Source organism: Porites lutea, chromosome 11 (assembly GCF_958299795.1).
Source record: "Porites lutea chromosome 11, jaPorLute2.1, whole genome shotgun sequence".
In the NCBI taxonomy this organism is placed as follows: domain Eukaryota; kingdom Metazoa; phylum Cnidaria; class Anthozoa; order Scleractinia; family Poritidae; genus Porites; species Porites lutea.
Window position 1 is genome coordinate 15,096,025 of NC_133211.1, and position 26,599 is coordinate 15,122,623.

The 26,599-nt window shown below is 38.3% G+C and overlaps 2 protein-coding genes and 3 non-coding genes across 5 annotated transcripts; 2 read left to right on the forward strand and 3 right to left on the reverse strand.

Annotated features, from left to right (window-relative positions):
- Positions 1 to 330: 330 nt before the first annotated feature.
- LOC140953250 (matrilin-4-like) lies at positions 331 to 16,103 on the reverse strand. The gene is made up of 10 exons (XM_073402750.1): positions 15,824 to 16,103; positions 15,499 to 15,522; positions 15,129 to 15,324; positions 14,242 to 14,421; positions 13,615 to 13,814; positions 12,938 to 13,006; positions 3,793 to 3,854; positions 2,411 to 2,552; positions 1,157 to 1,234; positions 331 to 350 (listed from the first exon to the last, which is right to left on the reverse strand). Exons 1-10 carry the CDS (start codon positions 16,101 to 16,103, stop codon positions 331 to 333), a joined length of 1,251 nt encoding a protein of 416 aa, XP_073258851.1.
- A 1,115-nt stretch (positions 16,104 to 17,218) lies between these two features.
- Trnak-uuu (transfer RNA lysine (anticodon UUU)) lies at positions 17,219 to 17,291 on the forward strand. The gene has a single exon. It is a non-coding gene; the product is annotated as a tRNA-Lys (tRNA).
- A 1,320-nt stretch (positions 17,292 to 18,611) lies between these two features.
- On the reverse strand, positions 18,612 to 18,683 carry Trnad-guc (transfer RNA aspartic acid (anticodon GUC)). The gene has a single exon. It is a non-coding gene; the product is annotated as a tRNA-Asp (tRNA).
- A 1,006-nt stretch (positions 18,684 to 19,689) lies between these two features.
- Trnad-guc (transfer RNA aspartic acid (anticodon GUC)) lies at positions 19,690 to 19,761 on the reverse strand. The gene has a single exon. It is a non-coding gene; the product is annotated as a tRNA-Asp (tRNA).
- A 1,539-nt stretch (positions 19,762 to 21,300) lies between these two features.
- On the forward strand, positions 21,301 to 26,440 carry LOC140953252 (uncharacterized). The gene is made up of 6 exons (XM_073402751.1): positions 21,301 to 21,413; positions 22,138 to 22,273; positions 23,139 to 23,510; positions 25,266 to 25,508; positions 26,105 to 26,144; positions 26,218 to 26,440. The coding sequence occupies exons 2-6, from the start codon at positions 22,156 to 22,158 to the stop codon at positions 26,438 to 26,440; spliced, it is 996 nt and encodes a 331-aa protein (XP_073258852.1). The 5' UTR covers positions 21,301 to 21,413; positions 22,138 to 22,155.
- Positions 26,441 to 26,599: the final 159 nt, after the last annotated feature.

Sequence of the window (26,599 nt, forward strand, 5' to 3'; positions counted from 1 at the left end):
TCAGATCCTGGGGGAAGCACTCCTATATGTGGGCTAGATAGGTATGTGCCACCCGATAGGGTAAAGGCTTTTGAGGATTTCGATTCTTAAATAGCGATAAAGTGCCGGGTATCATTTTAGCCCTTGTTCGCATTGTGTTCCTGAAGTGATTCTTAATTTGGGTACCTCAATAGTATCAGTTAACATTCAAGCGCGTAAACGCTCATCTAGATGATAAACAAAGCATCTGTTAAAACTGAACTATCCCTTTGAAGAGTAAGAAAATGATTTAAGGAATGTTTCTGTGTTGCCTTTAAATTCTTAGTTTTTGTTTTTCCCTCGAATAGGGAGTCAGTCTTCGGCTTTGGGCCCTAAATAAAAAAATAAAAATTTCATTTGTCTCATCCTTAAACGGGGTCAGGGTTTACGACCGTGGGCGGCACACACCTATCCCAAATGTATGGGAGTACCCTCTACCCGGGACTCAGATAAGGGCCTATGAAGATAATATGTATTTGCTCTTAAATAAACAATCGAGGAAAGTAGGATTAAGCCCTTTTAATTAATTAATTAATTAATTAGTTTACTTATTTATTAGTTGTAGAGGGCCACTGAGACCTACTTGATAGGTATGTGGATAGGTATTGTGTTCTTTTTGTCCGCTGCATGTTGTCACGTACTCTGACGTACATCTACGTAAGGTGCGGCGGAATACATAACCCTTTTGGTAGCTTTTAACGCCTACTCATTATTTCTTCAGTGGCTCAGAGATGTCTTAAGGTTGAAGCACTGGTACAAGGTTTAATTTATGTATTTCGGATCTGTGATTTTGTACAAAAACCCATGTCCAACCCATTCGTTTTCGAGACTTGCTCGCACATAAGGCATAGTTAACAGAGTGGAATGGTTATAAAGCCTGTCAGTCTCCTTTGTTAAACGTTTTCGTGGACTTGACATTGCACAACGTTCAATAGCATTCCTATGATATTGATACTTATTTTCCAAAAAACGTGGCATTAATAATTTATTGAGTCCCATTTTGCGAACAAAAAACAAAGGCTTGTGCACCGTCAGGGAGCTTGCAACATAAACTGAGCCCTTTTTTATCTTTGATGTGTGCCGCCTTTAATTACCGGTCTCCTCTACAAACTACCAAAATGTAGTGGAGTCACCATACCTGGACAGAACGTGTTGGCCGGACAGCAAGGTAAGCCATCTGGACCATACTGTTGGACAGCACTAGGGGCACTATAAACTATACCAAACATTAAAGAAAGCCATACGTTTAGTCAGAATAAATGAAAGTCAGATTCAATGAGATCGACTCTGTTACAATAATAAACAAAAGCAATGTTTTCCAGAGCTTTTTTCAAGGCCAATTTTAATTTCCAGATCAAGATGTAATCGTCTGCAATGACAGCAATATCATCATCATCATTAATTCCGTCTCCTGTTGAAACTGTTCCGCGTTCATGAAATCAAAACTCAGTTTATGTAATGAATATTTTTAAATATGGGGGCAATGTTATCACCAATAATTCCGAACTTTTCAACGTTTACGTCCAGAATTTTATACACTAAGATGCCCTTCTTCAAACTGGGCCAAATGATGAAATGGGACTCATAGGAACCTTTAAAAAGGTAATAATACGACGATAAATAATAAAGCTTATTAAAAATAATTAAAAAGCTATTCGCTTTTATCAAATGGTACTTCAAATACATACTTCACTCAAAACAGATAAGATTTCTCGATGCGATGATAATTTTCTTAAAGTGTGTCCTGTTTCCTTTTGTCCCGCGGCATGAGTAAAAGAAGTATTATTATAGTATATATATGTCTTTCGAATTTGAACCAACGTACGCATATGGACGTTTAACTAGCACTCGATAAATGCTAAATAATTAGAATTGTTGATCAATTTACGAGGGTTAACCAACGATTGTTTTCTGTAAAATATGTGTTCGGAGAAGCCAAAATTGTCTAGAATTTTCTATAGCTTGAAGGCGGCTAAAAATTTCTAGTAAAGTAATCCTGAAGCCCTTGTGATTTTGAAAAGACTCACGTAGCCCTAGGATGACCGAACAAGTACAAATTTATACCGTCAAAAATACTCTGGATAGCTTAAAAAGGTTCGGTAATGTGTGAGGAAAACGTCGTTGGGTGCCCCTGATACCATAAATCCTCTATCAAGCCCCTCCGGGGGCTTAACAAATCCGAACTTCCAGTTAGTGAATAAACTATCCCGGATCAGTCCAAACAAAGTTTTACAGTCGACGTGATTGATTAATGCAATCTATCATTTTTTAGTGAAGAATAATAAGGGGGAGGGGAGAGGGGCCTACTAACGTTCTTCCCCTGAAAATGGGGGGTCATTAGAGGGAGGGGGTTTATTTGAGCTGGGGAGCTACCAGTCCTGTGTATACTTACTTATATTTTGCCGCTTCTCCTGTGTACCATTTTTCTTTTGCTCGTGCTCTAAAGAATCAGTCCTCTCTTTTTCAGCAGAAATGTAAGGCGCAATAAGCAAGCACAAGATGACCGTTGACATGGAAGAGCCGAGCATGTTGGCCTAGAATGAGAAAAGGTCATTTGGGAAAATATACACTCTATATCAATCAGGTACGCCAACATCGGTTTATTTGTGTGAGTTCCATGAGTTTATCGCTAATATTGCATCAAGAGAATTCGAGAATTGCGTTCACATAAACGGTTTTTTAATTTCTGGCTATTCGGTGATCGCCTTATAGACAAGACTGTTGATACAATGAAAACCGCTTCGTCAGGGCGTAATTAACTGGTGTTGTACAATATACCTGAAATCCAATAACTCTTGCTTAGTTAAGATATGACCCTGGAAACCTGCCTCAGAGTAGTGTTTTCACTGGGTTAAAGTGATTCTTCCGTCTCAGTTGTTTTAAAATTAACGTTGATCTCTGATAAAGGTCTACAATCCATACATTGTTCATAGAATTGAAACAAATTTGAAACGAATCTACAGACCACTGGAAACCGGTAAGATGAAAATCCAAAAACCAAGGGCAACAAAAGTTAAAGCAGTAACTAAGATAAATATCGTATTTTCTCAGACTTTCAGATTTTCTAGCGTTTTCAGACCTAATTATCGCACCAAAATTTGACATGCAACGTTAACCTGGGATTTGTTGTATCTAAAGTAATTTTTTTTCACATCGTTTCTTTTTTGCTACTTGTATGACGGGTTAATTGACCCTTACTGTTAGTAAAAAGAACATTTTATTCTTGTACATAGAAAAGGCATAGACTTATTCTGCGAATGAAAAATAATTATTTCCATTGGGAAGGAACTGTTTACACGGCTGGCTAGAGACTATTCGTCCCCCGCTGGAAGTTATACAATTACATATAGATAACAAAAACCACAAATGGACTGCCCTTTAAAATTCGTGAGTGTTTATCTGACCGACTGTAAAAATGATACTGTGGAAAAAAAATACATTTCGCATGCTGATGGGTTAATTCGACCTAATTTGTATTATCTTAATTGAGGCGCGCCGGTATTAAAATTTCAAAGTATAAATAATCCAAATACTTGAGAGAATGGAATCTTCTTAGGTTTTGCACAACAGTGCTATTTTTATGAGAGTTAGCCAAAAAACAAATTTGCGCATATCAAATGTTCAATACCTAATGAATAAAAAAATTTCAGCGCTAAGTTTGTCACCTATGATTTTGCTACAGTCAAATGTTGCTTTGAATAGAGAAGGAGTCTTTAATATCTTCGCTTTCGTTTCTGAGGACAAAGACATCTTAAACAGGAAACATTTACTTACCTGGCCAAGATTTTCAACCTTTTCTTCCTTTGCTAATCCATTTTCTAATAAAATTCCAGTCTCTATGCAAACAAAAGGAGAGTTTGTCTCTTCATTTGTTAAGGGATGGCTTTACAACTGGTTGGGCAATAGTAATGTAAAACAGTGCTTTGGTACTTGTTCTCAGTTCTTTTAGGAAAGGTCAGCTGCGATAAACAACCGGTAAAGTTGACTCTAAATGTTCATAAACAACGATTGGATATCTTAAGATAAGTCATAACATCAGTTTTGGCCGAGCGAAGCACCGTTTATTCTTAGTAAAGTGAGCAAAGTGTCAATTTTGCTCTCTCGAGAACTAGTAACATCTGTGGAATTTTCAATACTTATGAAAGCTATAAGGGACACCACGTCTCTGCTGATTTTTGCTCATCTGTGTTATGATTTGCGGACACGTGGGGACAGGGCAGGTTCTCTTCAGGGATCAGTCGGGGGCACAAGTGCTCTATTTTTAATGCAAGTATTCGTTGAAGTACCGACAAGCTTCCGATTGTTACCAGCCAACCACAGTGTAGTCCGAAAAATGGCGAGTATCAATTTGATTTAAGATATCTCGTCCGACATGAGGCCATACATTATAATCAGGGTAGCTTAGGTCACGCAAGATACATAGTTTTTGTGTTATAGTATTGTTGCCGTGTTTGAAAATAATTTGACCATATGAGCCTTAGACTGTTAGCACAACCATTATGTCCTTATTTTTAAAGCTAATTAATCTGAAAAAGGTCAAAATTTCCTTTTTGATAAGTAAAGGAAAACGACATATTTTCCCTCGTACTACCGTCATTTCTTTGTGATACGGCAAAGGAACTGTCATTAATTTGATAATATGCTTTTCCTTTATAGATGACATGCAATTTTATATTTAAAGGTACTGAACAACCTGAATATAGTAGAGAAAACTAACTAAGGATCTTTCTGTTTTTGTGTGAGACATTTGGAAAAATTTTTGAAGCCTTTTGGATTTTTTGGATGAGTTAAAAGATATGGATTTTCCCATATTTCACCCTAAACTTATCTCCATGACAACAGTTGTCTTGTGAAGGATTTCATTTTCAAGGAAGTGAAATGGAAGATTATAAAGCGGACGAGAATGCACATCAATTAGATTTTCAGAATACGTCGTTATTTTTCAGTCGTCAATTTGCAAAATATTCATATTCGTAACAGACTTCAGTTTATGACTGGTGTTACCCTCGTCTAGAGGTGGCCTCTGTCGGTATTTTTTAATAGAATACATGTCATAGCTGACAAAAAAGAAGTAGAAACGTGACTGTAAGAAGAGGTTCGACAACTAGAAGCCATAGACATACGGTTGGAGAGAATATTAAGGAATAACACAACAGAACGAAGCAGTAACAGTAAACATAGATCGCGGAAATGCACAGCTAAAGAACCACAGAACTGCAGAACCACAGAATCATAGCTATAGCAGAGCTAGAGAACCTAGTTCAAAACTATGAGACCGCAGAACCACAGAACTGAAGATCGAAAGAAGTGCAACCACAGAGCAACACGCCACGCAAATGCAGAAGAACACAATGATTAGGATGAGACAGCTGCAGAACCACAGAAATGCAGAACTACAGAATCATAGCTACTTCAGTGCTAGAGAACCTAGTACAGAACTATGAGACCGCAGAACCACAGAACTGAATATCAGAAGAAGTGCAACCACAGAGCAACACGCAACGCAAATGCAGAAGAACGCAATGATTAGGATGAGACAGCTGCAGAACCACAGAAATGCAGAACCACAGAATCATAGCTACTTCAGTGCTAGAGAACCTAGTACAGAACTATGAAACCACAGAACTACAGAACTGGAGAACTACAGGCAGGACAAACACTGAAACACAGTAACAGAGCACATGGACGAATAACAAAAATAGGAGGCCCATGAACCACAGAACTGAACAACCACAGTTACGTAAGAACTAGAGCACCTAGTTCAGAAACTGCAGAAGGACAGAACTGTAAGTAAAGGGTTGAAAAGTGCGGAAACACAGCAACATAGTGGAAAAACGAATAAACAGGGAAAAGCACAACTAAACAATCACAGAACTGAAGAACCACAGAATCATAGCTGCCACTGGACTAGAGCACCTAGTTCAGAACTATGAGACTGCAGAACAACAGAACTGAATAGCTTCAGAAGTGCTGAATCACACTAGACAGTTTCACGGCATTTTCTGGACTACAGAAGGACAAAACTAGGGAAGGAAGATGCACAACGTCAGAACCATAGAACTGAAGAACAACAGATATCATAGCTGCTTCTGGACTAGAGCACCTAGTTCAGAACTATGAAACTGCAGAACAACAGAACTGAAGAACTGTAGATGCGCATAACACACACAAAAAAACTCGACTTTAGAACCACAGAACTGAAGAACCACAGAACTGAAGAACCACAGAACCATAGTTGACAAAGAACTAGAGAACCTAGCTCAGAACTATGGAACCGCAGAACCAAAGAACTGCCGCGCTTAACAGAAGACTTACAACAAAATCCTTTGCACTGAGACAGCTACACTACAGAGACATAACAGAGCAACAGAGGAGTCACCACAGAACTAAAGAACTGCAGAACCATGAGTAACTATATACAGAACTAGAGAACCTAGCTGTAGCTAAATTACCTTGGAACTGTAGAACTAAAGAAATGCAGCGCTACGCAGAAACACAACTTACAGCAACTGGCGGGAAAAAAAAGTCTTACAAAGACATAAACAAGGTTCAGAACTTTGTTGGGCGAACCTCTTCTAACAGATAACTCGAGCTCCTTATAATTTTCTAAAGCCACTTGACGGACGCTCAATGTGCCCTGAAAACTCCACACAAAGGCCAACTCCCGAGTTTGCAACACCCAGTCAAACAATTTACTGGACGCAATAATATTCGCATCTAGAAATGAAACGACTGAATACCAGCGTATACTGCCAACTCTATTTTTTGTACTATTTTGTCTGTCATGGAGGTTTAAATTTAATGCCTTGTTTTAAGATACTTCAGCATTTTAATTCTTTATTTTATTTCTTCAATTCTTAATTCTATAAACTTTTTTATCTTTTAATGACTTTCAAAATGCGTTTAAAGGTAGAAAAAATGGAAAAATTTTCAATTTGAAGGTGATTTAAAAATTTATCAATCAGAAGCTAAAAACAAATAATCAAAAAATGCTTAGTATTTTGTCAAGTTAAAAGTGTATTTAAAAGTTGCGTTTTGATACTATCGACCCGTCAAAACCAACGCTCGCCCGCCTAAACGATCCCTAACGTCGTTGCGCTGAAGACTGTATTCGAAATAGGGAAATCAAGGACTGTGATTTTGTTTTCTGTTGGCTGTGGTTGAAGTTTATTATTGGTGTCTTTACCACACACACCTTTCATATTTTGACTTTTTTTGATCTCTTCATAGCCGAGAATTCTTTCTTCGCAGTTTTCGCCAAAGTAAGTTTGGTGGACAATTCGAGAGCAGGCACCTATTCAATTGTTGTTGTTGCAACCTAGCTATTTTATTATGCCAAAGTTTGACATTATAACAATCTGACCCATTTAAACGGCTCAAAATTTGTTGTAGGCAGGGCACAATCTTAACGCATTTCATACAATCATAGTGAATTAAAGTGGAATGGTTGGGAAGTCAGCTTTTTTGGACCTGACCGTGCACAACGTTCAATTGCATTCCTATCGTTTTGAGCTAACTGTCCAATAGAAACATTGCATTAACTTAGTCAGTCACAATTTTTGAACGAAACCAAAGGACTGTGCACGGTCAGGGAGCTTCCAACATAACCTTCAGCACCGTTGTTTTCAACTTTGATGTTTGCCGGCTTTCCTAAGCAGTCTCCTTTACTATGATACAATTTAATGCCTGACCTTTCTTCAACGAAGAACAATGCAAATTATACGATACCAAGAACCTCTCGGTTTATTGCCGTGTTTATGTTGCGCATGGTCCACTCATCGTGCTGTCATAGATCAGTTCATGCCAACGGGAACCAAAGCAACTTGTAGAGGGAGGGAAAGACTCTACATGACGATGTTGGTCCTTCATCAGTGACATTTCTCTAACGACAGAGTGAAGATTCAAAAGTTACGAGAAATATATAAAAGTTTGCTCTTACTAATTTACCAAGTTTTTTATTTTCCACGAATCGAATGCATATAAACTACAAAATGCGTGCAAAAATAGTGGCAAATGTGAGTTTAAGTGTCACTGGGTAATGATTATTTTAACATCTCTCAAAGTACATATTGTCAAGTGATTTCAAACAATATCTTGTGTTGTGAATGTCTGTAGTATAATAAATGGTTCCGTATACAAACGCAAAAGTTCAACGATATGTGGAATAAACTCTAAATGAATGAAATTCAATAATTGTTATTACCTTTCTAGCACTACGATATAGTCGTTGTGCGGGATGGTTGAACTTGTCGTCAGGAATAAAATTGCACGAGTAGCAAAGAATCTCTGATCCATATATCATGATTTGCCAAGATTTTGGAACGACTTTCGCACTGCTGGTGAACCTCTCAAGTTTTTCATTTGTGCTGTAATAGCTTGGACCTTTCTTTCTGTTCGTGTAAAACATTAAAAGGACATAAAAACTGCTTTTTCAACTTCCGAAACATCACCAGATACATTCTTAGTCTAAACAAGTTAACGGCGCTGCCGAGATGAAAATTGAATAATTAAACTCTGACTACTCATATGGTACGAATTTTTTTTTGTCCTGATTGGTTGAAGAAAGCAACAACAAAAGCCATGGTATTTAGACGAAAACAAGTTTGGTTCCTTTGGGAATCATTTTTTGTCCAGTAATGTACTTGGTGTTGGAGACCGGGGTGTTGGCGATGGTGCGACAACCTCATTAAATATAAAATACAAAAGCTGAAAATACACGTAAAAGTTCTCATACCCGAAAGCGTAGTTCATGAACAATTGTTTTCGCGATATCAAAAGACGCCTAAACCAAACATAGCAGAAACAAATGTTTCATTACATCTCGACTTCATAGTTCAACGCATATGGATATTATCCTGAAAGTCCATCATCCCGCGAAATAGAGTCACCCTCTAAAAAAAAGCCGGTTTCCAAAACTGTTCCCTCTCAAGTGGGCATTACACGCGCTTAAGCGTTTTTCACTCTAGGTCAACTTCCCTCTAGACTTTTGTCAGCTTTACACAGTAAATTCCACACCAGCTACATAAATGTGATGGTATTTCGTTCAAACTTTATTATCAAGTGAACCATAAATAACATGAACGTAACACAGATAGCGTTTAGTAAGTCAGCGTGAGGGAAACGTTTTAATGTTCATAACATACAATTGCAAAATATTCTCTGACAGTAAAGAGATAATCTCTTCGTAGACTATAGAAAAAAGACTTTGTTTCAAGAAAAAACTATCGCAGCTGAAGATTTTACTTTATAACGATTTTCTTCCTAGCCCATTGACGAGCAGTTACAAAACTGTCAGGAAGACCATTATCCATTGCATGTTTTTGTGAAAGGGGTCCAAAGGCTCTCATACTTCAGATGACGCTCGTACATCAGCTGGTGTTTCTTTGTTATACAGAGCTTGAAGGAAGCCATCTTTAGCTGTTCTATATATCTTCGGTGCAAGTAGAGTTTGAAGCAAAATTGTTACAGCCTATTAGGAGCGATAGAATTTAGTAAGTTATAATTACTGGCAAGATGAATAGATAAATACTGTTTAGTAAGAAACGTTAAACAGATTAGTTAGCATCATCATCATCGTCATCATTATCATTATCATTATCATCATTATCATCATCACCATCATCATTATCATCGTCATCATTATCATCATTACTATCATCATCATCATCATCATCGTCACTCTCATCATTTTCATGATCATCGTTGTCATCATTATCATTATCATCGTCATCATTATCATCATTACTATCATCATCATCATCGTCACTCTCATCATTTTCATGATCATCGTTGTCATCATTATCATTATCATCGTCATCATTATCATCATTACTATCATCATCATCATCGTCACTCTCATCATTTTCATGATCATCGTTGTCATCATTATCATTATCATCGTCATCATTATCATCATTACTATCATCATCATCATCGTCACTCTCATCATTTTCATGATCATCGTTGTCATCATTATCATTATCATCGTCATCATTATCATCATTACTATCATCATCATCATCGTCACTCTCATCATTTTCATGATCATCGTTGTCATCATTATCATCATCATCGTCATCATCCTCATGATCACCATGATCATCATTACTATCCTTACCCTTTCCAAGGTTGTGATAGAGTTAAATAGTAGCCATACTGATCTGATTTCTTTTTATTATTACATCCACTTTGAAATCACTGGTTATCTGTGCAATCTGATTGGCTCTCAGCAGTGTGATTTATTCCTAAATGGCACCATTTTTTGCTCTAAATCGCATCTATTCCAAATCGCGTCATTCATGTTCTAAATCGCATCATTTCTGTTTTAAATCGCACCATTTTTGTTCTATATCGCATCATTTCTGTTTCGAATACAAAATGAGATGTAAAAGCCTTTTTGTTTTGGCTTTTTAACAAACCGGCTACTCGATCAATAAAATGTTAGTACTGACTAAATCCTGCGATTTCAAAATGGATGTAATAAAGTGGTAATTGAACTTCGTGTCGTGCAATTTTGGTCTGAAATCATACTTGTGATTTCAAATCGAACTCGCGCTGCGCGCTCGTTCGATTTTGAAATCACGCGTATGATTTCAGACCAAATTGCACTCCACTCAGTTCAATTACCATTATTAACCACCAACGGTTTGATAAAAAGCAGGAGAATATAGAAAGTGATCACGGAAGAAAAAATTAATGTGTTCATTTTCAACCAGACTATTAAACACTTCATGACTGTTGGCTCGTGAAACAGTTAATTTTGTTTCCCGAGAATCTCAATATAATTGAGATTCGATTTGACCTCTGTAATAAAGCTGGAAGCGAACGTTGGCCAACATTCGCGAGTAACAGTGCAATTTTACCCTTCTGACGTCATAGATTTTTGCAATGTTGCCCGCTCAGAGATTTTGGCGGGAAATAGTTTCATTGTTAGATGTCATTTAAGGTGGCTCCGTAATGAATACAAGAGCATTTAGCTGTGACAAATTTTCCGTCATAACTTTTTCGATTTTAACGCGATGGCTGCGAAACTTTGCAAAGAACAACAGATATCATTCGGCAATAATACGAAGTATTCCGATTTCATTGATGGTAAATATTTCTTGAGAAATTTGCGTTTAAAAGGACCCTAATGTTCAAAGAAAATCGCGTCTAGTAAAAAATTTTGCTGATATTCTTTACTGAAATTTCTGGTATCGGCTTTAATTGATATAATAAATATGCCAGAGGAATTTCAGAAAAATTGTTGGAGCAGAAGTCCGTAACTAAAAGTCGCTCAAAATTCAGCTGTGAAATTGTTTTGGAATTTCAAAAATAAATTGCTATCAGGAAGAAGGAGACACCAGTTTCAATTTTCGGGACAGGTAAATTCAGTGTTTGCTAATTCTGAAAACAGAAGCCGATTGCCTATCGTGCTATTCTTTAGCAGGTAGTTTTCAGTTTTAGAAGCACTATAGATTGCTCCAAACTGTGCTCTGACGTCGAATGAATTGTTCCTCGACATTTTTAAAATATCCCTTGGCAGTTTTGGTACAAACTCCTGCTACATACATTTTGATGTACTGCAATGCATTCTCAACGGCTTTTCCTGCGTTGTTTCCAATTCAGGAAAAAGGTATTGGGATTGTAAGCTACCTTGTATCGAATCTCAGATAGAACTGTCGAGCACCTTTGTTTATGACCAGAAAATGAGCACGAGCGGCAATTCTGCGAGGAATTTGCACCTCAGCCAGGGGGGACGAATGACAATGATGCCCATGTCTGTGAACCGATCTGTTTTAAACATGTATTGCAGAGCAAAACATAATAACAAGAAAAAAATACCCATTCATTGAAGGAAGGAGTGACAAAAATTTCAGAGTTGTAAATTTATTCACGGGCAGTATTTTTGCGATAATTTTATTTTGCACTGTGTTGTTATTCGGTTCACAGGCATAGTCATCATTGTCGTTCGTCCCCCCTGGGTGAGGTGCGAATTCCTCGCAGAACTGCCGCTCGTGCTCATTTTGTAGTCATAAACAAAGGTGCTGGACAGTTCTGTCTGAGTTCTGATAAGAGGAAGCGTCCAATCTCAATACTTTTTTCCTAAGTTGGAAGCAACGAACAGCAGTAGAAGTCGTTGAAAATGCATTGCAATACATCAAAATGTATCCAGCAGGAGTTTGAGCCAAAATTGCCAAGGGATATTTTAAAACTGTCGAAGAACAAGAAATTCTACTTCAGAGGAAGGTTTGGAGCAATTTATAGTGCTTCTAAAACTAAAAAGTACCTTTTAAAGAATAGTACGATAGGAAATCGGCTTTTGTTTTAAGAATTAGCAAACGTTGAATTTACTTGTGCCGAAAATTCAAACTGGTGGCTCCTTCTACCTGATAGTAATTTATTTTTGCAATTCCAAAACAATTTCACAGCTGAATTTTGAGCGACTTTTAGTTACGGACTTCTGCTCCAACGATTTTTCTGAAATTCCTCTGGCATATTTATTATATCAATTGAAGGCGATACCAGAAATTTCACTAAAAAACATCAGCAAAATTTTTTGCTAGACGCGATTTTCTTTGAACAGTAGGGTCCTTTTAAGCGCTAATTTCTCAAGAAATATTTACCATCAATGAAATCAGAATATTTCGTATTATTGCCGAAGGACATCTGTTGTTCTTTGCAAAGTTGCGCAGCCATCGCGTTAAAATCGAAAAAGTTATGACCGAAAATTTGTCACAGCAAAATGCTCTGATATTAATTACGGAGCCACCTTAACCTTGAAGTAACCAATGAGAGCGCGCGTTGTTGAGAAAACATTTCCAGCTATATAACAATGGCGGTTATATTGTGTTATTAGCGGTGACATAAAGAAATGACTGAAGTGGACCAATACATATTTATATTGATTTTTATATATAAACAAAATAACAATACTAACTGGGCCGTTTACTTCCATGTTTGCAGAGGCATTGTCTATTTCCAGGTTTATTTAAAAAGCCACCGACTCCTGCAAATGCACATTAAGAAAATAAAAACCAAAAATTATGAAAGCGACTAGGTGTTGCTTAAAGAGGACCTGCATGTATTTCCATAAAGGTCATTGCAAAATTGAACCCAAATACTTATCAAGAAGACGGAAAGCTACAAAATAATCTAAAACTGCAGCGTCTTCTGTGGTTGTTCAGTAATCATCCTCTTAAATTCAGCAAAATTGTGAAACGATTGTTGTGGGGGCCAGTCACACAGAGACTAATCAATCTGGGAGAAGTGTTTCTTTACATTGGTGTGATAGTCTTCCGATGGTTGCGTACGTTGTCGTGGTTTTGTTAGTTTTCACGTTGTATCCAGCAACTTCATCGTTTACAGCTACAGCTTGCCTTGCTAGAACACCGTGAGAGAATCCATCAAGTTTCAGGTCCCGAGCTAAATTTTCCGCTTTTTATAGGTACAATTTTATAATGTAAGTGTATGAGCTAGCCGTTGCTTGGTGTTCTAAAGGTAACAGGCGAATATATCCCCAAAGTACCCCCAGTTTGTGTGGAATACAACAGTCGGTTTTTCGAATCATTACCATATTTTTTAAAAAATACACAGTTTAGATACATGCATACCTACCATAGCATACACTTCTTACTAAGCCATCTCTGATATACTGTAACTTGTTAAACGGACCAATAAACACATTGTCGCTGACTGGTCTCGATGCCATGGTCTCTAACTGTCTGATATCAAAGTAACGTCCAACCCCGACGCTGTAAATCCGTACGCCATATCGTTTAATTTTGAACGCAGGCTTAGTCACGCTGTCGGTAGATCTAAGATGCAAAGCAATGGACTAGTTTAGCGATAAAGAGAATAGACCTTATTCCAAAATGGTGGCAGATTTTGATTTGTTATTCTTTTGTCTTCATAACGATTAGGTTTCTATACCTCGTTTCAAGGTAAAAGTTCTTTTAAATTCTGCAGGTCATGCAATGAAGGCAAATATTCGTTATTTGAACATATCCCATACAATGGTTTATTAGTTAGACACGATCTTTTTCTGATACATTAGCTTCCTTTCAACTTATCTTAGGCTCTTCTAATTAGTTCTGTTTCGAGCTGTAGATGTAGGTACTTTTCGATGTCAAGGCCAATCGACGCAACCGAGTAAATGCATCAAATAAATGCGCGTGCATGTAAATGCAATTCTAGTTATTAAACAACGAAATACAGAAAGTAACTACGATATATGAGACCCACCTTCCATCGGTGATTACAATCAGAATTTTAGGCACATCCTTACGAGAAACCAGACTCGACGTTTTCCTGCCAAATAAATAGTATCCTGCCATACTGAGAGCATAACCAGTATTAGAGCTCGTTAAACTTTGCTTTGAAGCTTTCCGCAGAGCGCGCACAATAGCAGATTTCCTCTGTGGGCTGAAAATACGATACAAAGCCGCCAAATATGAGTACACCAACCACCTTCAGAGTATATTTTTACTTGAGTTAAGTGGTGTAATTGTAAATCCATGCAAAGAGCTGTACCTAGCCCTGAAGTACACTTATTGCCATGTGAATGGTAAATGCTATCGATAAATGCTTTTGTATAAAATGCCAGAAGAGACAAATCTCCGCCAGAATCCACCTATTGATCAGACGAACATGCGCAGGACTGCAGGAACTCGTGACCTCCGGATTGCGAGTCCAACGCTCAGCCACGCTGCCTCCCTCTCAGTTTTTTCATTAATCTGTAAATAAAGGGTATCTAACGTGGGTTTATAGGACCTTTTTGCTACTGATATGAAGTGGAGGGAACTTGGCCCGATTGGTAGACTTTCATAAAAGTCCTTCGTCCGATTTAATATGGCGCGGGACGAAGACCTCTCGTGACTTCGTCGCTTCGCGGCCTCAAAAGCTCGCTTCGCTTGCAAAGAACTCTTGAGGTCGACTGGAAGCAAGTCTACCCGATTAGTACCGACTTTTAATATATCGGTTGGAGGCGAACAGATGTGTTTATTACCCATCATACCGCAAAAATTAAATATGCCTTTTCGTGCCAGATAAGAATTTGTAGCTGAGTTACCAATTGGGAACAAAGATTGAACTAAACCCAAACAATTTTTATTTAATAAATTAATATTTACCTCTGAAAATCAAATACTAAATCAGTTTTGGCACCGTAGGTTACCAAACCAACGCGCGTTTTGGTTGGTGAAATGGAAAATTTCCGTACAGTCCATTCCACAAAGTCAAGAATCCTTTTAAAATTTCCTTGCCCGTGTCTTTCCACGCTAGCTGAGGCTTCAACCACAAATCCCAGGTCCATATCAGCATTGCAAACTGAAAACAAACAAAATGTCAAAATATACCGCTCTGAAAATGTAACGTCAAACTCTAACAATCAACCACACACTATAGTGTATCTGGTGACCTTTACTCCTTCAGATCCTGACCGAATCTAACAAAATGAATATTTGAAAACAAAATAAATACGTGTATACTTATCTTACTTACATGGACTTGGCTTTCCTAAAAGAGCTAAGAAGAAGAAATAATAATCATTCAATCAATCAATTAATCAATCAATCAGTCAATCGACCAATCAATCCGTCAAAAGAGAGCAAAAACAAACTTGTCGATAAGAATTGCAAGAGAAGATTCCTTGCAATATACTCTACGAGAAATTGTAGATGATATAAAGTAATGAAGTCTCACTGCTGAGTCCAAGCAAATATAATGATCTCATCTCCTAGCTCTCACGATTGGCACTTCGACACATACAGTTTCGCGTGTTTAGGATAAGGCCGGAGTGTAAACGAGAAGCATAGTGAGAACTTACGGCATGGAGGACATCCAGGAGGCCTTGCTGTTTGATCATGATGACTTTTCTCTAAAAAGTAATTGTGCTTGATGAATCTTAAATTCGAAAACCTTCTTCTTGAGTCTGAGGTTTCTTCTACCTGAATAATGTTATTACTGCCTGATTCTCTTAATTTTTTCAAAGTACAGTTGCGAATGGCGCTTTCTTTAGATTTGTGCACATTTGCGCCCTCCTCTTCAATTTTGCCGCCAAAAACTGTAATTACTAGCAATGTGAGGAAGAAAGCACAGGTTATCATCGCTTTCAAAAGTTTTAGAAGCTACAAATGGTAAATTTTATCGACTGTCACCCCTCCGAACAATTTTTTAGGAGATTTTAGTGCGTCGTTTTATTACCAGTCTAAATAAATTTTGTTGATGCTTTTGAGCCAACAGGACTCAATTGTTTCAATGCACCTGTTAAAAATATTATAACCAGGATAACTAGATTCATTAGAAAAAATCTCCTGGTTTGACAAAAGAAAAGAGAAGAGCCCTGATGAATATACAATGTTGAAATGTGGTACATTAGATGAATGAATTCGTCTCCTTTGGACTAGGAAATCTGTATTCAAACCACTAGGACACAAATAGTGTTTAGGAGGCCTCTCAAAGCGGTTCGCATGCTTGCTTGTAATCTAAGCGTATGCGTTTTGAGTTCCACGGGCTTTGCAGTTCTAACCTTTTATGGTTTTTCTTAGTAAGAAAGTTAATTTGAATATTTTGAGCTTGTGTTAATTATAAACTTAGATCGGAGAAAGAATCTTTCGAGTTTCCTCTGACGACAAACGATATTAAAGGGTAAAATTGTAGCGGGTGGTAGGCGAGGTACATGTTCCATGGGCTGGTACCTGCTATGGCTAGACGGACGCCTGGGGCATTTTTTTTCACATTGTAACTTGGCTGAGTTAGCTAACCTCTATTGATCTACTGCTAAAAAAGCGCCTTCAAATTAGTGAACGTGCCAAATTTGAAAATGATATCTAAGAAAATGGCAACGATATTTTCTGATGATGATGATGATGATGACGTTGTGTTGGATGTTGTTGGTGGTGGTGGTGGGGCGTTCAAACTTGCCCCCTACTAAACCGACTTCTATCTAAAGCGGTCAAGGTCAAACGAAGAAAAACAATTGACTAAGCTAAGAAAATCAACTGACTTTTTCAGGATGCAGAGCAAACTGTCCATTTTTGATATTGTATGAAATGGACGAAAACAATAACTTCATATCCTTCATATTCTTGGCAACCGCTCAAGTATGATTAAGGTTTCTCTTAAGGGTTGTTCAGAAAAGGAATAACAAAGCATTTTCTCTCCTTCGTTGTTTGTATCCTTATTTTACATGTATCCTCATTTTACAGAAAAAGCTGCGTGAGCCCGGTTAGCTCAGTCAGTAGAGCATCAGACTTTTAATCTGAGGGTCATGGGTCCAAGTCCCATATCGGGCGCGCAGTTCTATTTTTTTAGTTTGAGTTATTATTATCATGTATAAAATACAGTAAGTTATTTTGTAGCTTGCATGGTAGGTGTTCGGAAGGGAAAGACAAGCGCGGGGAATTTACGGGCTGGTTATTTTCGACAACCTTTCCCTTTTTTGGCGGAGGGGGTGCAGGATTTATAGTCACCTTTTTGCACAGCAAAACACATTTTAACAAACATAATAATATACATGAAAAAATTTCTCGATTGTGATTGGCTAAGAGAAATGCAGTTTTTTGGTAACACGGTGCAGAAAAAAGGTAACAAAAGAGGCATTCTGATTGGTTAATAAATAAAGGAACTCACTGAGAGCCAATCAAGTGCGCCATCTGAATGGCGCAAAATTTGGATCCGCTCTGGACCAGTTTCGAGCAAAAACCGCAATGGCTGGCGTTTGTAGCAGATTTGCTTTTGCGACCGCAACAACTATAGAGGAGCTGAAAAACTGCTCCAAAAACGAAAACACTGCAAAAAGCACCGATTTTTGGCTCTCTGTTTGGAAGAAGTGGTGCTTAGAGAAGAAAATTACAGATAAAATAGAAAATTATGAGCCGGCTGAGCTTAACACTTTGCTCGCGCATTTCTACGCCGAAGTAAAAAGTAAACAAGGTGAAGATTATGAACCAGAAAGCCTTAAAGTAACGATGGCATCGCTTGACAGACAATTAAAGAACAAAGGCTACACCCTGTCCATTGTACGTGAACGAGAATTTAGTTCGTCCAAACAGGTGTTGGAAGGCAAAGCGAAATAGCTTCGCTTGGCTGGCCGTGGTAAGCGCCCAAACAAAGCTCGACAAGTATCAGAGGAGGAAGAAGAAATTCTCTGGAAGAGCGGAAAACTCGGAGGTAATAACCCAGAATCTTTAATTCAAACAATGTGGTGGCTCCTTACCCAACACTTTGGTCTCCGTGAAAGGCAAGAACACCACGGAATGAGACTGGCGGATTTCAGGATCATGAACGGTGGCGACGGCCTCGAATTTGTTGAGTTTGCAGAAGGGCCTACGAAAACAAGACCTGGAGGTTTGAGTGCAAAGCCAAGACAGTTCCAGCCCAAAATGTTTCAGACCGGGCAAGGAAAATGTCCAGTTGCTTTATTTCGTCAGTACATTAGCGTGAAGATAACATGTGAAAGCTCACCTGGTATTTCATTGGTGTTTATATAATAAAAGACGATGTAAACGTTCCCGAAATAAGGCGTACAATTAATGAGCCAAATTTGGCTCAGGCTAATAAGTAAAAAATAAAATCGTGTACCATTAATAATGAAATCATAAAAAAGTACAACACTCCCCGGCGGGGAATCGAACCCCGGTCTCCCGCGTGACAGGCGGGGATACTCACCACTATACTACCGAGGACTTGGTATAACATGGGATAAAGGTTATTGAAAAGAAATTAAAATTGCATCGTCATCGGAGAATCAATAGTCCTAATACATGAAAGCGATGAACGAACATCTAACCCAAGCCTTGTTTTGAAATCAGCGTAAATTGCGAACTTTTACTTAAATGAATTCCCACGGCAGTAGTTATTATAAGAGTTGAAAAAAATACCCCTGCACTGATGCGGAAACGTTTGTTGGCGAACGAGGCGGTGAAATTTGCCCTTTTGTTGTATATATGTTCAAGGGATGTTGGGGTAACTGGGTTAAACAATGATCGATGGGTTGCTAAATAATCAACCACATAACAAGTGCTGCAATGCTATAGCACATCCGGCTACCTTTACTTGTTCAGATCCTGACCGAAACTAACAAATTGTAATAACTATGAAGAAATTGATACATGTTTATACTCATCTCACTTACATGGACTTGGCTTTGCCAAAAGAGTTAAAGAAGAAGAAAACACACTTGATCGATTAATACATTGAACTCCAATCGACGAAACAATCCTCCAATAAATCAAGGAATCGACCAATCGAACAATAAATCAATCGATCTAATACATCAGTAACTCACTCACTCACCCACTCACTCACTCACCCGCCCACTCACTCACTCACTCACTCACTCACTCACTCAATCAATCAATCAGTCAATCAATCAATCATTCGATCAACTAATCAGTCAACGAATTAACCAGTCGATCAGCGAATTAATTAATCAATCAATCAATCAATTACAATCAGTCGATTAGTCGATCAACTAATCAATCAATTTATCAATCAATCAATCAATCAATCAATCGGTCAGTCAATCGACCAATCAATCAGCTAATCGATGTGTTGCTAAATGTCTGGTAGTAAGCACAAGCGCAAGCGTAAGGGTGCTCAGTTCAACATGTAAAGATGAAACTTATTTTTCTCTTGTGCTGAGTGAAAGAAAATAAGAACCTCCAGTGAGTTAAAATAAGAAAAATATATCTCCCCGGCGGGGAATCGAACCCCGGTCTCCCGCGTGACAGGCGGGGATACTCACCACTATACTACCGAGGACGTTCTACTGACAAATGACCGAAATTTCTTTCTAGATAACTGGAGGTATTTTAGCCCTTACTTTACAAAGTAAAGCGTTTCAGATTAGGTAATTAATAAGGGTCCTCATAACTTGTCCACAGCTATTGACCACGCTTCTTGGTGCGCTCTAACATTGAACTCTTGAACTTTGAAAGCTTGAATAGCCTACTAAGGGCCTAAATGGTCCTTGAAGTGTGGATTTGAAATTACACCATGAGTTTATTTTGCGCGCGTGTGCGTGTTTTTGTGCGATTCGCATGGGCGTGGAAGTATTTACCAATTTTCAGTCGGTTGTAAGATTTGTTTGCTTGGCCGTAGGTTAATTAAATCAATGCTTGCATACATTACTGTTCTAGTTTTTAATGTCACTGCACGGAGTACATACGTACGTACGGCTTACATATTGACGTTGTAAACTTAATTTACTGAGAAAGCGATGCAGTCGTTCGTATAGTAATACACGCCATACATATCAAATTCATAATTGGTCATCTGATGACTGGTATCGCGTGACAGCGTCTCTGCTTAGGTGACAACCAATCGAGGTCTCGGTCATACTTCTTCATCAGTTATCAGCTGCCCAACGGCAATTTATTGGAATGGGGGCTTACCGTAAAATCCCACGTTAAAGCCCTGGGCTTCTATAACTTCATAAGGGGTTTTGGGTGGGCTTGTACACGGGGGGGGCCTATATCCGGGGGGGGCATATAAGCAGAATAAAAAACATGTTTCGGAACGACGAGACAAGATTTATCTGAGACAAAATGCATACCATTACATTTAGAGTAACGCTTTATAATACATTTATTGTGCGTCACAATAAACAGAGAATGTATTTCAAAAACATCTGTAAAACACTTATGCGACTGGAACAACTGGGAACGGAATTCAACGAAAGTCAAAAAACTACAAGCCTTAACGTTATCAATTTGCCCGTAGTGTTTGCCGTGAAACTGTCATCCCGGTGGCATTAATAAAGTTCATATTTGTTATATAGTTGTTTTGGAAATGAACAGTGGGACAGAACTCCTAGCGTTGTTATATATGCACGAACATTTGTTTCTTTTCTTCGGTATCATTTTAATTATTGCTTTTAACTCCACAGCCACTTGTTTATGCCTATAACTTTAGATTAAAAACTTTGAAGTTTGTAAAGAAACGCAAAAGGAACACACTTAGACATTAGATGGGCTTATAAACGGGTGGCCTTATATCCGGAATAACATCTTCGTTAGCTAATGGACGGGCTTATATCCTGAGGGGGCTTAAAACCCGGAGGCTTTAACGTGGAATTTTACGGTATTTTCTTTTTAGGTAAACTGAGACATCTGATTCGATTGTATTGGCGATAAACGGTTAGCTTTCAATGGATGCTCCGCTTTTAGGCTTGACCTAATCTAAGTTGTACTGCCATATGTTACCATACCATATCTTTCCAGCAGGTGTAGAAATGTCAACGTATCAGAGTGCACCTGCAAATGCCCAGGGGACGTTTTATTCAGGGTTAGACAGGGAAGAGGAAAAAAATCCTTTTAAGCCACCGTTGTGAATTGAGGCCAGCAGGTAGGAATCACTGAGCAGCAACAATTGACTTTGCTTGAAATGGCACTGTTTTAGTTCTCTGAATTTTGGTAAGTTGAATACTACACCGTTTTATGTCAACGGTTGATTTTTTCTGTTAAAATGTGGTGGACTTATACCGTGTGAGATAGGCCTTTATTGGAAAATGTTTTTTTGCAGACACTGTATAGTTTCAGTGCTCGAATATGTCGTACTACTGAGAATCGGTTAAAGGTCCTCGATCAAAGCTTTGCCTCACGATTAAAATTTTTGGACTAGATTTAATGTTTCTTGGTATTTCACCTCGTTTCCGACCCCACATTTTTGGAGAAAACGTTTTAAGTTTTGCTAATTTCATCTATCTAATGAAATCGAGAGATCTTCGCTTGCTAAAAATTAATGAGGTACGTGCCACGCCCCTCCATAGTATCTGTTTACCTTAACCTGCTCTTTACAATAGTGAAAACTGAAAGAAAACTATTACTTCTCAAAGTTACTTTTTCAAGTCGAGAGCCTTTGTGTATCATATTGTAGCTTAACATAGTTTGGATATTCTGGATAAGAGGACACCGTGACATTAAAGGAAGGCAAACAAGGTAATACATAGGAAAAGAAAGCCAACAAATCTCGACATACATAGTACCAAAAAAAGAGGAGGTTTTAACAAATGACGCCAGGTTTTTAAACTAATATCTAAGTAACGTTATCCGGCGATTTAATTTAGCCAATTTAGTTTGAAGACAACGGGTTGAATATTAGATTCCCAGTTTTAAGTCGATATAATCTTTCTCGCAGGTGGAAATATCAAGCACCATGTTCTTTGAAAATAACATGGGAGTCTGTTTGTATCTTGTGATGGTATTCTTGATCAGAGAAGGACAAATGGCTGATTCTGCTTTGAAGAGAAGGACAACGAATTCTCATAATGAAGGTGGGAATCACTATAATTTATAGTTAATAACAATTCAATATAAAATCGCACTATAGTGCCAATGCTGTAACCTATCCTTTTCTCGCCACCTTAAATCGTGCCATCCTCTTTTGCCTGCGGGAAAATGTTTGTAGAAAGCTTACGTTTTTTCAACGATGTATTACACATCAGTGCTACTTTAGGTCCGGTTCAAACGTCGAACTTTTCATGTACCCAACCTAATCCCTTCAATTGTGTACATAAAAAGATCGACCCATCAATTATGATCGAGTGGCCCACATAGGAATTTCGACTGTGGAGCGTCTTCTTTTCAAACGTCAAACTTCTCATGTGCCGAACCTAATGCATAAATTACTATAATTAAATTTCACTGACCAGCATTGTAGACCATTGTACGTCATGAAAATAAATTGAGTCAGGACGACTAATTGAGTTCGACGTCTGAATCAACCGCCGAACTTGTATCTTTTAGGTCGACCTAAACAGGTATTTTTAGTTCGGTACATAAAAAGTTCGCGAAATTCGCGAAATTGAGTTCTTCAGGGCGTTAACTTTGGTCTGAGTTCAAATCCTCGCTCTGGCCGCTAACTAGGATTGTTTCTCCCCGGAAGGCCCGACCTGGGAGACACGCCTGTAAAATTTATAGCTAACTGGATCACCTCTTGTTAGTTGGAATTCTTAACTTGTTACGTCTAATTTGAATTGTTTGTTTAGTTTGATGTCTGAAAATCCCCTTGAACGAAGACGATAATTAATTAAAAGTATTTGACACTATTATTAGCGAAAGTATCTGCTAAAGCTAATAAAATTTTGGTCTTCGCAAATATCATATTTTTGTATTTTTTTCAAACCTTTGTTTCAACAGACAGCAAAGCACGCAAACATCAGCAAGCGAAGTACACCTCTTCTTTCCTGAGAGCATTGAAGTCACCAACCCTTTCTTTGTCCAAGTCTAAGAAATACGCGGTTTCATATTACAATCCAAGTCCTTACCAATCGTCCTACCCTTCTTCTTACCCAACTAACAATGGCTATCCATATCCGAGCCCTTATCCCCCACCGTACTCGTATCCTTATTCACCAGATGCGGGATATCCAGGAGGATATCCCGCCGAAACCCCGGCAGTGTCCCCAGCGGCCCACCCCGCCCCTGCTGGACAGAGTATCCATTACCACTGCTCCAATTCTGGTTCACCTAGGAAAGATCGGACGGAGAAGTTTGAAATTAAAGGAAAATGTAAGCTATCTTATCTGGAATTGATCAAGTTACAAGAATCCAGAATTGTGAATGTTACAGTAAAAGCGTTGAAGATAGATCTAAATATCGGGGTTGCAAATAGTTATTTGAGATAATTACAGTAGCTTAATAAGAACCTGCAACCTTTGTGACCACATATATGTACAAGAGCTAACTGTAGCCCACAACGAAAGTAAAAACAGGTAGTTTTTGCCTAGCCTCCTCCGCTGGCAACTCTGGTTACAGTGACCGTGAGGGGTCTGAGGCTGAGAAAAGGAAAAAAAATGTTGTGGAGTTGCCTGCCAAAAATCGAAGAGTGTGGGCCACGTCCTTCATCCTTGTGGACCAGTAACTGGACCCAGGCTCCCAGGGGGGCTTTCGTCAGACAATTATTACAAGTCCAGTCCCCTAAGAAAATTTTTTGTCATTCTAACATTCCGACATGGAGACAAGCGAACGCGCTGTTACTACTGCAATCTTGCTTTTATGCACTGTTTATTCAAAATTTTTGCTCTGTTTGTTATTCCGTCTTCTATGTTTGTTGTCTGAATCTAGATTCTGTCTTTTTTCATTCAGAATTTTGCCTCACTAGTTCTACTTTTCTCAAAAGTTTGTTGTCAATGATTTCATTCAGCTTTTAATACAAGTTTGAATAAAAAACACGACTTACCATGCAGCCTTCGGTTATCCTCGTTTTTCATTTCTTTGTTTCGACATCGCCTTCTATTATTCAAACTCAATTTAACCGGCCATAAGATTCGTATCTTTAAATATGACTGTTTAAAAAGCGTCCATACCGTGCAGATTTTATCCCGCTCGACTGAATTAAGTTTAAATTAATCATTTGCCGACTCAGAAAATCTCAAGTTTGCTGATTCTTTTATCCTTGTTTGACACAAAAAATGATAGTGATTACCAAGACACGTAAGTCTGTCTTAATACTGAAGAAAGTGATCATATAAGTTTTAAATGTTGTTAAGTTTAGTTTTTGGTTTTGCATAATTCGATCGCACAGACATCAACACACATGAGCTTAAGCTTATATAAATTGGAGGCTGCGGTAAAATTTTCTGACTATTTTAAGAGTAGAAAAAAATCGTTCGCCCGCAGCATCAACACCGTGACATACATTTACATGTGCGTTGATTGGAGACTTATTAAAAAAATTCCTGAAATTTTTACTAGTAACAAAAATATAAATACGTTTTTGCTGGTCCTGGAGGATTCAGATGAGGGAATATCCTGGATAAGTTTTTCTCACATTTTTTCCTTTCGCAAAACTAACTAACTATTGCAGGTCCCGATAAACGGCTATTGGTCTCTCAAAATTCCCCTACTATCCCGTACACAAATTGGATTTGTGTGCGCGACATGCGCAGACGATCACATTGTCGATATTTGGCAGGCATCACTAGTGGTCACTCCTCGTTCTCTCCCCATTCTCCCACTCGTTCTCTAAAACAGGGCAGTGAAGCCTGTGGAGGAGGCTAGTTTTTGTCAACTTGTAAATATTGTCTGTTTCACAGAGCTCGTTGAAGCTAGCGCGCTGTTGCAGAGATGTTTACAAGAGGCTTAAACCCTAAAAATCTCACACACGATACTTGGGCATAAAATCATAGTGCAGTCAATTTCTTTGCCTTTCTTTTTTTTTTCTACCGAGTACATGTAGTTTTTCATCCGCTTAGGTTGTTCATTCTACTGCAAAGATCATGTTCACTTTCATGTTGAAGATCAATTTGTCTTACATTTCGGCAGTTTTTAAAAGCGTCGGTTGCTGGAGCGACACATCAGTTCGAGCAATAAAACCACTGGAGGGACAACACCCACTACTTAAAGACCTGGATTACAGATCCCGAGTAAACGCGCTCATGAAATGTGCTGAGGTATCCCTTGAGAAAAAGCTTGACATGTTTGCATTACAAAACGGGGGACAGTGCTTTGGAGATAAAAACGCAGAGACTTCCTTCAGGAAATATGGACCAAGTACAGGCTGCTGTGGTAAATAAACATAATGTAGAGTGTTTTAAGGACTGAAACATGTAAGATTTTATTGTGGTATATTTAGGCTGTATTCGGCCTTGTACGATTAAAGCATGGTTCCATTTCACCTGTGAACCAATAACCTGGTACCCCGCGGGTATACCACCGGGTATTGGTAATTTTTTCCTTAACTTGGCGGTCTATTCTCCCCCTCTCTTCGGGAGCAAGTAATAATTCCTCACACCCAGGACTCCTCATCGCCCACACGACCACTAAAACTTTGTTTTGTGTACAATATCAAAACCAAACGTATTAATAGATAGTTCAATACTTTTCTAAAGTTTACTCAACAATAATAATATGACAACTAACTTGACAAAAAAAATACGAAAAAGCACTACCTGCACATAAGCGTACAATCAGCAGATAGTCAAGTATTAATGGTCAATAAAGGAACTTCAAACACCCACTTTTCTATCAAATTCCAAATAAATTAACGCTCTATAATCATAATAAATTAGGATTTGATTATAGCTGATACAATATCATCAGCTATTCTTATCCTTTAGTTTAAGTCATGGCTAATAGATTATTTTTGTAAAATGCTTGTTTAGGAGATGGAGAAGGTGGACAGTGGAGCAACGAGGTGTATAGGTAGGTAATAATGGTTATTTCTTGAAGTCTAGTTTATGTATTCGGCGATTGCCTTGTATTTTTTACATTGCAGTTTCCTAGGAAATAATAGCGAGCCATTAGTGAATGCTAGTTACAATCCCTGGTCTTCCTGGTCACCATGCTCACAGACTTGTAGCAATGGTAACAACACTGCGGTGCAAACGCGCAATCGCACGTGTTTTACGTCACAGGTCACTTACATCACGCCAGGTTGCGGAACTACAACCATCGAGGCTCGCCCATGTGGAGTGCAGATTTGTCCTGGTAAGGCGTAAAACTTTCTTCCTTTATTTGGTATAACAATCAATTTATAAATGATACGGCGGCGTTTATGCCAATTGATTTTGTCGGTGTCAATCAACAGATAATGGACATTGGGTCCAAGATGAGTTGTGTTCTTATTGATGTGAGATATGTAGTTGGTATATCCAGCT

Coding starts and splice junctions, on each gene's coding strand:
- LOC140953250 (XM_073402750.1), bottom strand. CDS start 16,103: ATGATAACCTGTGCTTTCTTCCTCACATTGCTAGTAATTACAGTTTTT. Junction 15,523..15,823: donor TCCTGGATGTCCTCCATGCC/GTAAGTTCTCAC, acceptor TCTTCTTCTTAG/CTCTTTTAGGAAAGCCAAGT. Junction 15,325..15,498: donor TTTAGGAAAGCCAAGTCCAT/GTAAGTAAGATA, acceptor GTTTGTTTTCAG/TTTGCAATGCTGATATGGAC.
- LOC140953252 (XM_073402751.1), top strand. CDS start 22,156: ATGTTCTTTGAAAATAACATGGGAGTCTGTTTGTATCTTGTGATGGTA. Junction 22,274..23,138: donor AACGAATTCTCATAATGAAG/GTGGGAATCACT, acceptor TTGTTTCAACAG/ACAGCAAAGCACGCAAACAT. Junction 26,145..26,217: donor TGGAGCAACGAGGTGTATAG/GTAGGTAATAAT, acceptor TTTACATTGCAG/TTTCCTAGGAAATAATAGCG.